This window comes from Xiphophorus hellerii, chromosome 6, assembly GCF_003331165.1.
Source record: "Xiphophorus hellerii strain 12219 chromosome 6, Xiphophorus_hellerii-4.1, whole genome shotgun sequence".
NCBI classification, from domain to species: domain Eukaryota; kingdom Metazoa; phylum Chordata; class Actinopteri; order Cyprinodontiformes; family Poeciliidae; genus Xiphophorus; species Xiphophorus hellerii.
The window spans coordinates 22,776,790-22,790,086 of NC_045677.1; the positions used below are offsets into that span (position 1 = coordinate 22,776,790).

The following is a 13,297-nucleotide window of genomic DNA, read 5'->3' on the forward strand; positions in this document are numbered from 1 at the left end:
GCTATCAGTTGCAACTAAGGGGCATTTATGGTTGTTTTTACTGCTCTCCCTTTTCAGTTGTGTTTGGGCGAGTAGCTCTTTGTAATTATCTTTTCCATGCCCAAATTTAAAAACCATTAAGTAAATTTTAAAAATGCATGCACAAAAAAATTGAGCCCACAGAAATCAAGCATTGCCAAAGAGTGGTGGTGTTTTTTCTGGAAAGACAATCTCCTGGACCAATGCACATTACAATGTTAAAGTAAAATTGACTGTTTCTTTGGTGATTTATCCTATGAGGTGGAGGAAGAAGGCAATACAACTGTTCTCTGACTGCAGTAGTGTGAACTTAACTAACCGGCATCCTATGGAGGGATTTAAAAGCTCTATTATTTGACCTACAGTACAGACCAAAAGTTTGGACACACCTTTTAATTCAATGAGTTTCCTTTATTTTCATGACTATTGACATTGTAGATTCACACTGAAGGCATCAAAACTATGAATAACACATGTGGAAATATGCACTAAACAAAAAAGTGTAAAACAACTGAAAATACCCCTTATATTCTAGTTTCTTCAAAGTAGCAACCTTTTGCTGTGATTACTGCTTTGCACTCACTCTGCATTTTCTTGATGAGCTTCAAGAGGTAGTCACCTGAAATGGTTTTCACTTCATAGGTGTGCCCTGCCAGGTTAATAAGTGGGATTTCTTGCCTTATAAATAGTCATGAAAATAAAGAAAACCCATTGAATTAGAAGGTGTGTCCAAACTTTTGGTCTGTACTGTACTTTGTGTGTAATTTACCACAGTGAATTCTGAAAGCATTTAGGGTAGACAACCTTTGCATTTCTCCCAGTCTTTAATTGAGAGACATGCAATGACTGTGTAAGTTTCACCTTTTTCCAAATGATCAGTCTAACAATTTTGTTCATGTGTAGCTTCTCTATAGAAGCAGTAGACGTCCCATATACAGCTCTAGAAAAAATTAAGAGACCACTTAAAATTATCAGTTCCCGTTTTGTAAACATTGTATCATTAAATTTGTTTTTTGGTTTTATTTAGTGGGTGAGGAGAAATATAACCTCTTTCTTTGTGTTTTCACCCCCCACAGACCATGACCTTGCTTCCTGTGTATCTCTTAGTAGCAACAGTTCTCAGTTTTTCAGTAGAAAAATATGGCCGATTTCTGGCCATTTGGAGTCAACATATTCCCATGAGAAAGATCCTTTTTGTTTAGAAAACAAACTCATTATCAAGAGAGATTTCCAGATGGTGTGGTTTCAGGAGCTATGTAGTAAACCAAAAAAGGTAGCACATATTCCAATGAGAAAGATCTATTTTGTTAAGAAATCAAACTCATAATAATTAAGAGAGATTTCCAGATGGTGTGCTCATAGGAACTATGTAATCAACCCTATATGGTATTACCTTATCACTGAAAACCAACAGAAAAAACGAAATGTGATTTATTTCTGTTTGACACTTTTGAGATTGTAGGTTCTCCAATTTTAACATATTTATGACCCGTTTCTTTCTGTTTTAATTTTTTTTCTCTCATCACCGTGATCTTCCTATTGTTCTCCATTAACAGAATAGTGTCTTGGTTGGTAAAACATATACTATGACATAAACATCCAACTTACCAAATGTGATATTGTCATGTACAAATGCATTTCCCTTAAAATATATTAACCTATCAAACATTTCTTTTAAAGTGGTCCTTTGTAATTCTTAATTTGCAAATGCTGATCCAGGTTGACTGTTGTGTTTATGATTGCATTGAAAGACTGTTTTATTTTAAATATACATGACTATTTTTGCCAGTTTACTGAAATTTGTTGAAACAACATGAGCCAACATTCCTTTTTTCTGTAACAGGGTCCACTTTTATGATGGTGAACACGTCAGGACGCTTCGCGGGACAGAAGGCTTTACTGCTGACACCCCAACTGAAGGAGAACGACACACACTGCGTTATTTTCCATTACTACATAGGAGGAAGAGACAACAGCCACCCAGGCCACCTAAATGTCTATATCAAAGAAAACAACAGTCCCATGGGGATGCCTGTTTGGAACGTATCAGGACCAGCGTCTCGTTCCTGGGGGCAGGTGGAGCTGGCCATCAGCACCTACTGGCCCAACTTCTACCAGGTGGGCGCACATTAAGCTTTCTTTGGTATAACTGTTTGTGCCCCTCTGTTAATGACCAAAAAGAATCCACAAAAGTAATAAAAGAAATAAGAAAAATTACTGAAAATTGGCTAACGGAAATCAAACATTGCTTTTGAGCTGTGGTTCAACAGAATCGATTTAAAAAGCAAAACAACTGGAACAGGCCTGTAAGAAAATGATGGCGCCTCTAGAAAAGATTGAAAGTATTTTTACTGTAGAAACATGTTAATTAATTAGCATTACAGATGTCTTCAAACTTCTCTGACTAGCTGAAACATGCCTGTTTCATTAGTTTATTTTAAAAAATGACTCGGTAGACTCCTAATTCAATAGCAACGTTTGATTGTCATTGGTTAATTTAAAAAAATAATACTTTTTTGCAGTTTCAAGTAATTTCAGCCAGCATTGTGGGCTTTTCAGTCATTAGCTGAGGGGCACCAACAATTTTGTTCACGTGTAGCATTTCTATAGAAGCAGTAGAAATCCTATATAGTTTATCTGAAGTAATTTAAAGCCTTTCACAATGTGGAACAAGACAGAATTATTATTTGAGAAGGTCTAAACAATTGCACAAAAGCCCATTCAAAGCACCTTGGATTATTGATTTCTGCAGCTGCCTCTGTATCCATGGCAATCTGTTCTCTTTCCCTTCAATCCAAGTCAGTTCCTTTTTTTTTTTTTTCCAATTTTGAAAACTCATTTTCACTTACCAATGCACCTGACTGCTGGCTGGGGCAAGGTGATTTCACACTTGCCTGGCTATTAGTCTTCGTCGGGCTTGTTCCACGAGTCCACCAAATGTTAATTGATGCAGAGAGACCCCTTAACCTCCCAAAGGGAGCAGGTCCTTCGGTGTATTATTTCATTAAGGCCTGGCAGGGTCTGGACCACATTGGAGGCGATGCGAGTCCTGCTGCCTGCTCATCATAGCCGCTCTGATAACTTAGTTAACAAGGGATACCGCTGAGATTCTCGCTGCTGGATGCAGTGTGGAAGGTTTAATAAGAGCCACACAGACAAAATAAGAAAAAAAAGAGGTAGGTAGCAGCAGCAGTCAGTGCAAATTGCTGACAAGATGCTTACCATGTGTGTTAATATGTAAAGCCAGTCTGGTCAGATATTGTCAGGCTGGCTCAAGACAAGTAGTGTATAAAAGCTTTGCTTGTCTTACATTCACATAGACATCTGTGGCTAAATATAAAGGGTGTTTATCCTTAAATTTCAGTTGAACAAACACCTCTGATTAGCTTGACAAGTTTAGAATAGAATATACTTTATTCATCACCTAGGGAAGTGGTTCCCAAAGTTAACCACTGCCCTAGGTTTCTATTCAGAATATGTTCTTTTTGAAAATCTATTGCTGTTTTAAACTCCTGCAGAGCATTTTCCCCTGACCTATTTGGTGTGTTTCTTGGTCTTCTCGATGCTGTTTGTTCAATAATGTTCTCTGACAAACCACTTCAAAGAACATTGAGATTAAATTACTCACAGATGAACTCAGGTTCCTAATTAAGTGGAATTCTGAATGCAATTGGTTGCACTGGATTTTATTTCAGGGCTATTAGAGGAAATGGGTTTAATTAAAATGCATGCCATTCTTGACCAATTGGTATTTGTAAATAAAATCTCAAGACCTTCTATCATCATCATTCCACTTCAGTTTCATCTTTGCCTATCACATGTATCAGTAATTGCATTAAAGGTTGTGATTGTAACATGACATGGGAAAAGGGAGTGATTATTTTTTTCAAGGCAGTAAAGGAATGAACACATCCCAAAAGAAATGGTCCACAGCAAATGGTCCACAGCATTATACCCAGCATACCAACTGTGCATTGCTGGGTATTGGAAACATTTACAGCCTCTGCTGCCTTTCAAACTTCAAGCCTAAAGGACCTTCTTTCATTTGTAATTGTTCCGGAGCTAAATTGACATCATGGGTAAATGCGAGGATGCTAATGATCTTAGCAACAATCTGTCAAGAAGGACACCAATTCCTGAAATTGTCATTAATTAACAACATGCCACTAATTATAGGTATCTTTAATTGCATAGCAACCTAGGAAATTGTCAAAGGAAAGCCACCTGACACATGGAAATTATTTTTTAATTACTGGTAAGGCGTTCAGGCATCGTTCCAGCTTTTTGTGGCTTTTGACAATTACTATTATGAAATTATTGGTCTAGCTATCCATCGAACTTCAACTTGAGATTGTCATGCATCTGATTGTTCCAGAACTGATTAACTTTTTTTTTTTTAAACTTTTAAAATTTCTATGAATGTGAAGTGGAACGTTGCATTTTGTTCACGTATAGCCCAAAAAGACATTCAATCTAAATGCACTCATCTGTATTAATTTCCATGCAGCAGAATATGCAGCAGGGCTAATCAAACCTGCTGTAAAGTATTTAACTAAATCCCAAAGGGATATCCAGTGCAGTGATGTAGACACTAAACGCTGGTCCCACTGTCGGTCTCTCTGACAAATGAGAATGGTGAACTTTCCTATGACATCAACAGCTTTGTCCCATGTGAATATTTTCAGTGCGGGTCAGGCCCAGTTATGTGCCGAGCCATCATTGATGTTGGAGTCAATTATATCACAGCTATTAGGGAGGCTGACTGATGTCTGTTGCATAAACAAAAGATTTCAATTAGAGCGTGGGGGCCAGTTCATTTGTCTGGTGGCAATATATAGAGTGGTTGGCCTTTTAATTTCCTTTAAATTAGCCCTTAATGAGGCCATAATTGGGACCCAAGACTTTGCTTTCATATTTCAAGAGACGAGAAAAGAAATTTATAATTAGACGGTCTTATCTGAAGGCATCCTGCCTCCCAGATGACAGGAGTAAGTATCTCAGCCTCCATATTCCTGAGCTACAAAAGGAATCTCGGAAATATGTCACTGTGCAGCCGGCAGGACATGTTTGTGCGCGACACCTTACTTAGGACATGTCTAATAATATTACAAGTCAACAGACTTTCCAGGTTGATATTTCAGGAGTCACAGCAGGCAAAACATGTGTGGCTGGAAGCGCGTGTGGTGTAATTGCTGCGTGCACCACGCCCTGGGTTTGGGAAGGGACTGGCATGCTGTTTCCCTTTTTATCACACTCCAGACCAACGAGCACATAGCTTTGAAATTCTGCTGTGACACACCCTCCTCTCAGGGCTTAGGGCCATTTGTTTTGGAGGGGAGCTTGGCCCTTAAAATAGGGTCAAAGTTTCATCATGTGCTGCACAGTTGCACTTTATTTTAGAAGTTCTATCAGAGAGCCATACTTTTAAGAAACCACATTAGAGCAACTGTTAAACGCAGCAGGAGATTTTGTCACACAAGGTGAGGAACTTTAAAGACTTTGTTCTTTTTAACAAAGTTATGGTATCATAAATCATCCTTTTAGAATTCAGATTTTATTCCTATTTTGTTTATTTAAATTCTTTTTCTGCTGGATACTGAGGCTTTAATGATTAAAGTTGAAACAAGCTCGGTTTTTGCTCTTATACTACAAGATTATATGTAGTTTTAAAAACTGCTTATAAGGAATTCTCTGAAGCGTGGGCTTCATTGGCACTTACCCCCATTTACTTTAATACCTCTAAATAAAAATACACAGCATCCAGTTGCTTCAGAGGTTTGTCAGAAGACCTTAGTGAACAAACAGCATCCGGAGGACCAAAGAATACAATAAGACATGTCAGAAAGAAAGGAGAGAAACTTAGAGCAGAATTTCTTTAAGCATTTCCAAGAACATTGTTCAATCCACCATCTAAGACTGAAGGGAGTATGGCACAACTGCATTCCAACCAAAACATGAACATCCACCTAAACTGATTAATCAAAGAACCAGCCAAGTCCACTCATGGTAACTCTGGTCCTCTATTATTTTCTATAAAAAATCTATTTGTCGTGCTACAAAAGATACAAATTTTTCATTTGATAGCAGACGGGTGCCTAGCCTCCATGGAGGCCGCTCAATGGGGTGAGAGTCAAATCTAATAGTTATAGAAACTGGGGCATGATCTGATAGGACAATAGCATCATATTTACACCCAGTGAGAGAGGACAGCAATCTATTATCAATCAAGAAAAAATCAATACGCGTAAAGGTGTGGTGGACTGGGGAAAAGAATGAGTAAACCTTCTGGTAGGGGTGAAGAAAATGCCAGGCATCATGAACATTAAATTCAGACATAAAGGAGTTAATCATTTTAGATGAGCGCGAAGGCATGGTTTTGTTTGTTGAAGAGCGATCCAACTGAGGATCAAGCCAGCAGTTAAAATCACCTCCCAATATTAAGTGATAAGTGGACAGATTGGGAAGTGACTGGAAAACATGTTTAAAAAAGTATTCGTTGTCATAATTGGGAGCATATATATTAGCCAATGCCACCGCGGTATTGCAAATGGTACCAGTGATAACGTATCTACCACAAGAATCAGAAATGGTTTGAGAGTGCACGTAGGGGACAGATTTACTGATAAGGATAGCCACTCCTCTAGATTTAGTGTAAAAAGAGGAATGATAAACTTGACTACTCCAGCTGCGCCTCAGTTTCACGTGGTCCACTTTCTTAAGGTGTGTCTCTTGAAGGAAAGCTATTTGTGCCCCCAATCGTTGCATATGATGATTAATACCTTACTACGTTTCACAGGATTGTTGAGCCCCCTGCAGTTAAAGCTGGTGAAACGGATCTCTCGTCCTACCGCTGTAGCTGGTGTCAAGTGGTGTGTCAAGCTGATGTCAGCCATAGGTCAAAGTAAAACACAAAAGTAAACAAGAATCACCCTGGTCACCTGAAAAAAAGAGACATACACAGACAAAAAGAACAAAGTAACACACACACCCCTGCCACCTGAAGCCCTCCCTAAACCAACCCATTCGCTGAAGCATTCCCCCAAACGGGATGCGAGAAACCCCATCAAAAATAAAACAAAAAACAGCATCTAGCTTACTAGAGACTGAAAAAAGAAAGTAGTCTTAACTACTGACTACTCTCCTGGGAATGTGATGTAAACATAACAATATGTAAAAAATGCACCATCTAGAGAATAACAGGTTTGTAGAAACATGAAATATATTATAAGGCATGTAGAACTAATGTGCAATCGGACACACAAAGGCCCACTTGTATCAACAAGAACCAAGAAATTAAAAATACATTTCCAAACTAGGAGTTAAATCCACAGTGTATCCAGAGTGCTCGAAAGGCACTGTTGAGAACAACAATGCATTAAATAATAATTGTATTGTACAGAGTATTACAGTTCCCAAACAAAATGTTATCCCATCACTGGGTAGAGGCCCCTCTGGAATTAAACTGTGGCCGGAACAACCACACTTCAAACTGTGGCTGGATCAACCACATTTTTAATGTTTTTCTCAACAAAGTCTGCAGCAAGGGCTGGGTCCTCGAACTTACGAATTGATCCGTAATATTGCAGGGAAAAGAAGCCCAAACTTGATTCCGGGGCAAGAGTGGAGTTCCTTCTTCACTTTCGTAAACGATGCGCGTTTTTTAGCAACTGAGGTTGAATAATCGGGTAAAATGAACACACGTTTTCCTTCATAGAGTAAGGGAGACCACTCACGAGCCCTCCGTAGAATCTCATTCCGTTCTTGAAACAGGTTGACACGGACAACGAACGGGCGCGGTGGGTTCCCCTCTGCTGGCTTGGCCCGCGATGTGCGATGAGATGTGCACATTGCACATCTGCTCTGCCGAGCAGATCCTGAAGCAACTTCGATACAAACTTCGTCGGCGGTTGACCTTCGGATCCCTCCGGTACACCCACAAGGCGGATGTTATTTAGTCTGGAGCGACCCTCCAAGTTTTCACATTTCTTGGACAGTGTGTCCACTAATACAGTGGTCCCCAACCACCGGGCCGCGGGACCAATTGGTACCGGGCTGCGCAAGAAATAATGAACTACTTCCGGATCTTTTATTTTGAAAATCCTAAACCGGATTTTACCGGTTACATCTTGCGCGTCAAAATTGAGCCAACTTGCAGCAGAATGAGTAACAAAACAACGTCTGAGTACTGCGCGCGCACCCCCCCACCCCACTCCCTCAGCAAAATTGCGATGGGCTGACCGGTCCGCGCGACTAAAAAGGTTGGGGACCGCTGCACTAATACATTTAACGAGTTAACCGAGGCCTCCATGGTAGCTAGCCTCCCATCCTGATCGTTAGCAGCCCGCTCCAAATCGTGAATGGCAGTCCCAAACGAGGCAGTTTTAGCTTCTAGCGGTGCCACCGCGGCTGAGATCTCCGTCTTAACGACATTCGAAACAATGTTCTCAAACCTGTTGATGAGATCAGTGCGGGAGTCGTTCAGCATCTCCTGCATCTTGGTTAGCAGTATGCTATTAGCATCTGGTTCAGCAGGAGCCTCCTGGTCAGCCTTGCTGCGAGTAGCCTTGTCGTTTTTCCCCATATTCAACTACGGTACTTACGAGTTGCACATCAGATATGCATTTTCGTTCACTAATAGTCCAGTATGTTCCAAAAAAGTGTGTAAAGAGGTGCAAAAATTTACATTAAAACACATATCCCATCGGAGCACCAGCAAAACACGTCCTACATAGTCGGTGCTCAGCAGCGCCCCCGAATGTTGGGAACATTTTAAACACTCATGACACCGACCATCATGGATCGTCTTTGGAGACCACTGACGTAGAAGAAGGTGCTCTGGTCATATCAGCCCAAAATATAACTTTTTTTTTTACTCACATGCACCCTTAATGCAGGGTTTTATGCATGTTAAGTTTCACCATAACATAGTTATGGTGAAACATAGTTGCAGCAAAAGGGTTTGGAGAAACTTTTTCTTCAGCAGAGACAACATAACTGGTCTCAGTTGATTGGATGCTTGGCAAACTAAATGCAGGGAAACAATGAAAAAAGAAACCCTGATTGATGCTGCAAAATATTTGAGATTTGAATGACAGTAAAAGGGGCCTCTGGCGAATGTTGACTCGCGGGAGCTAAATGCAAATCTATTTTTAAATATTGTGTTCCTTTAATTCCGCTCCATACACATTCACTTCCTTTTGTACTGTAAATTCATTTTAAGACATCTTTTTTAGTTGAGGTTATATAAAGTATGGATGGACGTCATTGTACTCCGTTGGCTCCAGTCTATACTTTATCCTAAACTGAACATCTTCTATAAAATATTTTGTATTTTTCTAGTTAGGATTTACAGCCATAAGAGTTCTAAGTGTACCAACAATGATAAATACAATTTTGAAACTGTGATTGCGTTTCAAAATTTTAAATGTATCAGTGTTTAATTGTTTAAAGAAAATCTAGAGGGAAGAGAAATCAAGTGATTAGATAAGAAAGTCCCAACCCGACCTTTTATCTTTGCCTTTCAACTCTCACGTTTGTGTTTGTCACTGACTGTGTGCTAATCGTCTCAGGGCTTAAACTTAATTTAACACTTGCATGTCATAACACTTGTCAGCTGTGACATATTGTGGAAATAATGTCGATGGCCTGCAGCTGTGGCACCAGCTGCACCCCCCTGAGAAAGAGGACAGAGTGAGTTAAGCGAGAGCTGGACTTTTCCTGTGCCCGCGCCCGGCCCACACTCAGGTGTCTCTTGAAGGAGGGTGTAATTTATCAGTGGTGTTATGAGTCTCCTTTCTCCTCCTCAGATTGTGTTTGAAGCCATAACCTCAGGGCAGCGCGGCTTGCTGGCCATCAAAGACGTTGTGGTCCAGGGCCACCAGTGCAGTAAGTCCATTTTCCCTTCACCATAAAAGAATATCATCAAAACTGTCATTGTCCTTTTCGTGACACCTTTCCGAATACCTGTGTCGCGTTTCTGCTCAAGGCCTTCCCACTTAGACAGAAGGGCCTCAAAGGATATGTTACAGCCAGTCGCGCTATGAACCCCCTCTCTCTCTGCTCGATGAAGATTTACGAGGATATAGTTGACATGCTGAAGCACATATGGGGTATAATGTTGGAGAGGCTGTCTGAAATCTATCCCTTGAGAAATGGCACAAAAAAAGACCTCAAAGACAAACCCCAGAAACCATCTTGCAGCTTTTTATGTTTCTCTGTATCTTCCTGCCTTTAACTTACAGCAGGAAAAACAAATATTGAGCATGTCAATGTTTTATTCACTAGAAAAATTTCTATTGATTTTAAATTTGCAGCAGATGTTGGTAACAACCCAAGTAATCCACGCATTCAAAATATCTATCTGTAGAAGGTGGAAGAACACAATAAATATGTATTGAATGCATGAAGAGAGAAATGCAGAAAGGCAAAGAAAGCAGCTATAATCTCCAATTTTCTAGAAAGAAATCATTTTCCTTATCAAATCCAATTAATAGCCCTGACTTTGGGCATGTAGAAACGTTTCTTATAACAAAGATATTCTACAAGAACCACATCACGATGGTTTCAAGCAAAAAAAACTTCTCAAGACCTTCACAGCCCTATTGCTACAAAACAATTAACTTTATTCTTCAACTTTGTGGGTACAAAAAGTCTCGCATCATAATCGAACTGCTGTCACAAATAGCAAACTCCTAATCTTAGATATCGCTCCACCTTATACACCTGTGAATTTTGCAATATTTCTGATGGAGGACCCAGACAAAAACATCAGAATTACTAAACAACCAGAACAAAATGTTGCTTGTAATTTGAAGACAGTGTGGAAAAATGAGAAATTCCACCCCAGCAAAGCATGCAACTAGTTGAGACATTTTTTGTGACGAATTTGTGTCTCATGACATGAAGTTGTTATTATCAATAAAGGCTTACACAAGTATTATATTTTAGTCAGCAATTTATTGTGTCATTCCACTTTATACAACAAAACTAATGAATCGATACCTTTTTTTTGAGGGGACAAATGTTTACTGAGAAAAAGATTTACATGTTCAAAAATGACATTAACTTCTCCTTTTGGTAAACAATTAAATCCAGATTTGTTGAAAGTTCTGTTATATAAAGCATACACTCACCGTTTTCCCTCTTCAGCCTTTGGGAGTTTCTTCATGTTTGATCTCCTGTGTACAGAAACTCCTGTTAGTCCCTGCAACTCCAAACCACTCAAGTTAAAACTGAAAGGTTTCCACACAACGTCTGAATCGATACCACATTGGTTCTCATCAATTGATTCATGCTTTGCTCCGCCCATCATAGCCAAAGTATCAGGCTCCGGTTGTCGGTCACTAATGACCTGCTCACCATCTGAAAGCAGCTGAATTCCTACAAATGTTATGTCAATAAGATGGATTTTTACGGCCAAACGTGCAGCATATGAATGTATTTGAGCAAATCAATGAGTCCTTGCGACGTGGTCGGTGTTTAAATGTGTAAGTGCGAGAGGATCAATAATCTACTCAATGGCAGTGGGGCTCCTTTGAGTGATAAGCAAAGTGATGAGAGCGACTTCTCGGTAAAGCCTGGTCAATTCGTTTTCTATTTATACGACCGCCAGCTCAGAGGTGTTATTGTGCCTTCGGGTGGTCTCCCCAACCTGCCATCATTAAAGAAGGGATGGAAAAATAGATCTGGTACCAGACGAATTGGCAGAACATAGTTTTAAAGTAAGGATGGTTTAACAGAAAGGTCATAAAATATTAACAAGAAGTGAGTGTTGATGATGAAAGTGATAGAATTAGCTTTTGCCAAGTCTTAAGAGATTTGGTTATGTTTCGAATCAAGGTCGTTCCACTGAATTGCCCTATTTTTCTATGCGAACAGCAGTACTTATTAAAAAATGTTCTAAATAAGTTACTTTCTGTGGTCCTTTTCGGTCTGCGAACACACTGATAATGAGCTCAAATTGAAGAGAATAGTGCTTATTGAGAAATGCCCTAGATTGCAGGAAGAATGCAAAGGAGAGACATTAGGAACTAGAGTTTTTCATTGATTCAAGATGAGGCTCTGGTTATTCACTTTTAAAGATTTTTGGTGGAATGTTTCTCACAAAGAGCCGCCAGCCTTCAACATTTCAAGGCCTTTGAGAGTTATTTACTCAGACCTCCAGTATTTCATATGAATCCTACCTGCAAATTTCAGTTGCTTGAATGAGACCAAGACGATTAATTGATCTTAACCTGCACTCTTATGGCACCCAAGTCTCATAAAATGTCACATCTTTTCTTTACGAGATAAACTTCTCTCTTTGTGAAGTCTTATGATACAGAAGCGTTTATCTTTTTTTTTAGTGAATACACCACACTTTCTGACTATAAAGGGAGTGGAAGTCAATGCTGGACAGACTGCATCGTTCCACTGCACCGTGAATGGACGCAAGAGAGACAACTTTCGCTTATGGCTACAGGTAAGTGATCACCTTTCTCTCCAGCTGAAGATGACCATACACTCACCGCTACAAGTAGATTATTTAGATTTCAAACTGCTTAACCTACACATTTAAATCTCTAGTCTTGTAATCCAGGACGAGTTATATTTTTGAGTTGCTTTTGTAAAGTTTTGTTATGTCTAAGCCTGTTTTGACCAGCTCTAATGTCTTTATAAGATTATATGAGAACAGCACTCAAAATATTATTTTCCTTCCTGCTTTGAACGGTCATTAAATATTTATTAAATAATCAGAGATGATGCACATATGAGAAAACCACTGCAGTAATATAAAGTTGTGCAATTACTTTTAAAAAAGGAATTATTGAGTTGATATGATGATTTGTCTTCAAAGTCTCATCAAGATAATTAGAGCAGGCTGAAAGATACAAACTTTGTATTTCCTACAGAACGTATAACTTTAAGCTTAGCCGTGAGATCTCCAGTAACCCAACATTTCCAGATCAAGGAGGGTGAAAGCTAAATTATGTGATAAATTACCTGCATTTTTTCCAGCTTTCTTGTTTCCCGCTTTTAGTCACAACTAAAATAAACCACAAAGATGTCTAAACAAATTGTAGAATATATATATATGTATATTTAGCTTTTTACATCTACAGTATTTGCTTTCCCTGAGTTCACCTCATTAACTCTGAAAACCACTTTCAGTCGTCTTTCCAAGGTAACCACTTCCAGAGTGAAAAGTGTTATTGTTAGTGCAACATCCGAGCACTGATGTATGGTGTGTTAACTGATCAGAAAAAGGTTGGATCTTTGAGTTACTGACTGGCCAATGAAG

General features: G+C 39.3%; 1 protein-coding gene across 11 annotated transcripts in view; it reads left to right on the forward strand.

The window, feature by feature from the left end:
- LOC116721851 (receptor-type tyrosine-protein phosphatase mu) overlaps window positions 1-13,297 on the forward strand; it is a 200,052-nt gene that overhangs the window by 58,641 nt on the left and 128,114 nt on the right. For all 11 annotated transcript variants that reach the window (XM_032565856.1, XM_032565855.1, XM_032565857.1 and 8 more), the window contains exons 3-5: window positions 1,862-2,136; window positions 9,825-9,903; window positions 12,363-12,478. In XM_032565856.1, coding sequence (XP_032421747.1) covers window positions 1,862-2,136; window positions 9,825-9,903; window positions 12,363-12,478 — 470 coding nt within the window. The remainder of the gene's footprint in view (window positions 1-1,861; window positions 2,137-9,824; window positions 9,904-12,362; window positions 12,479-13,297) is intronic.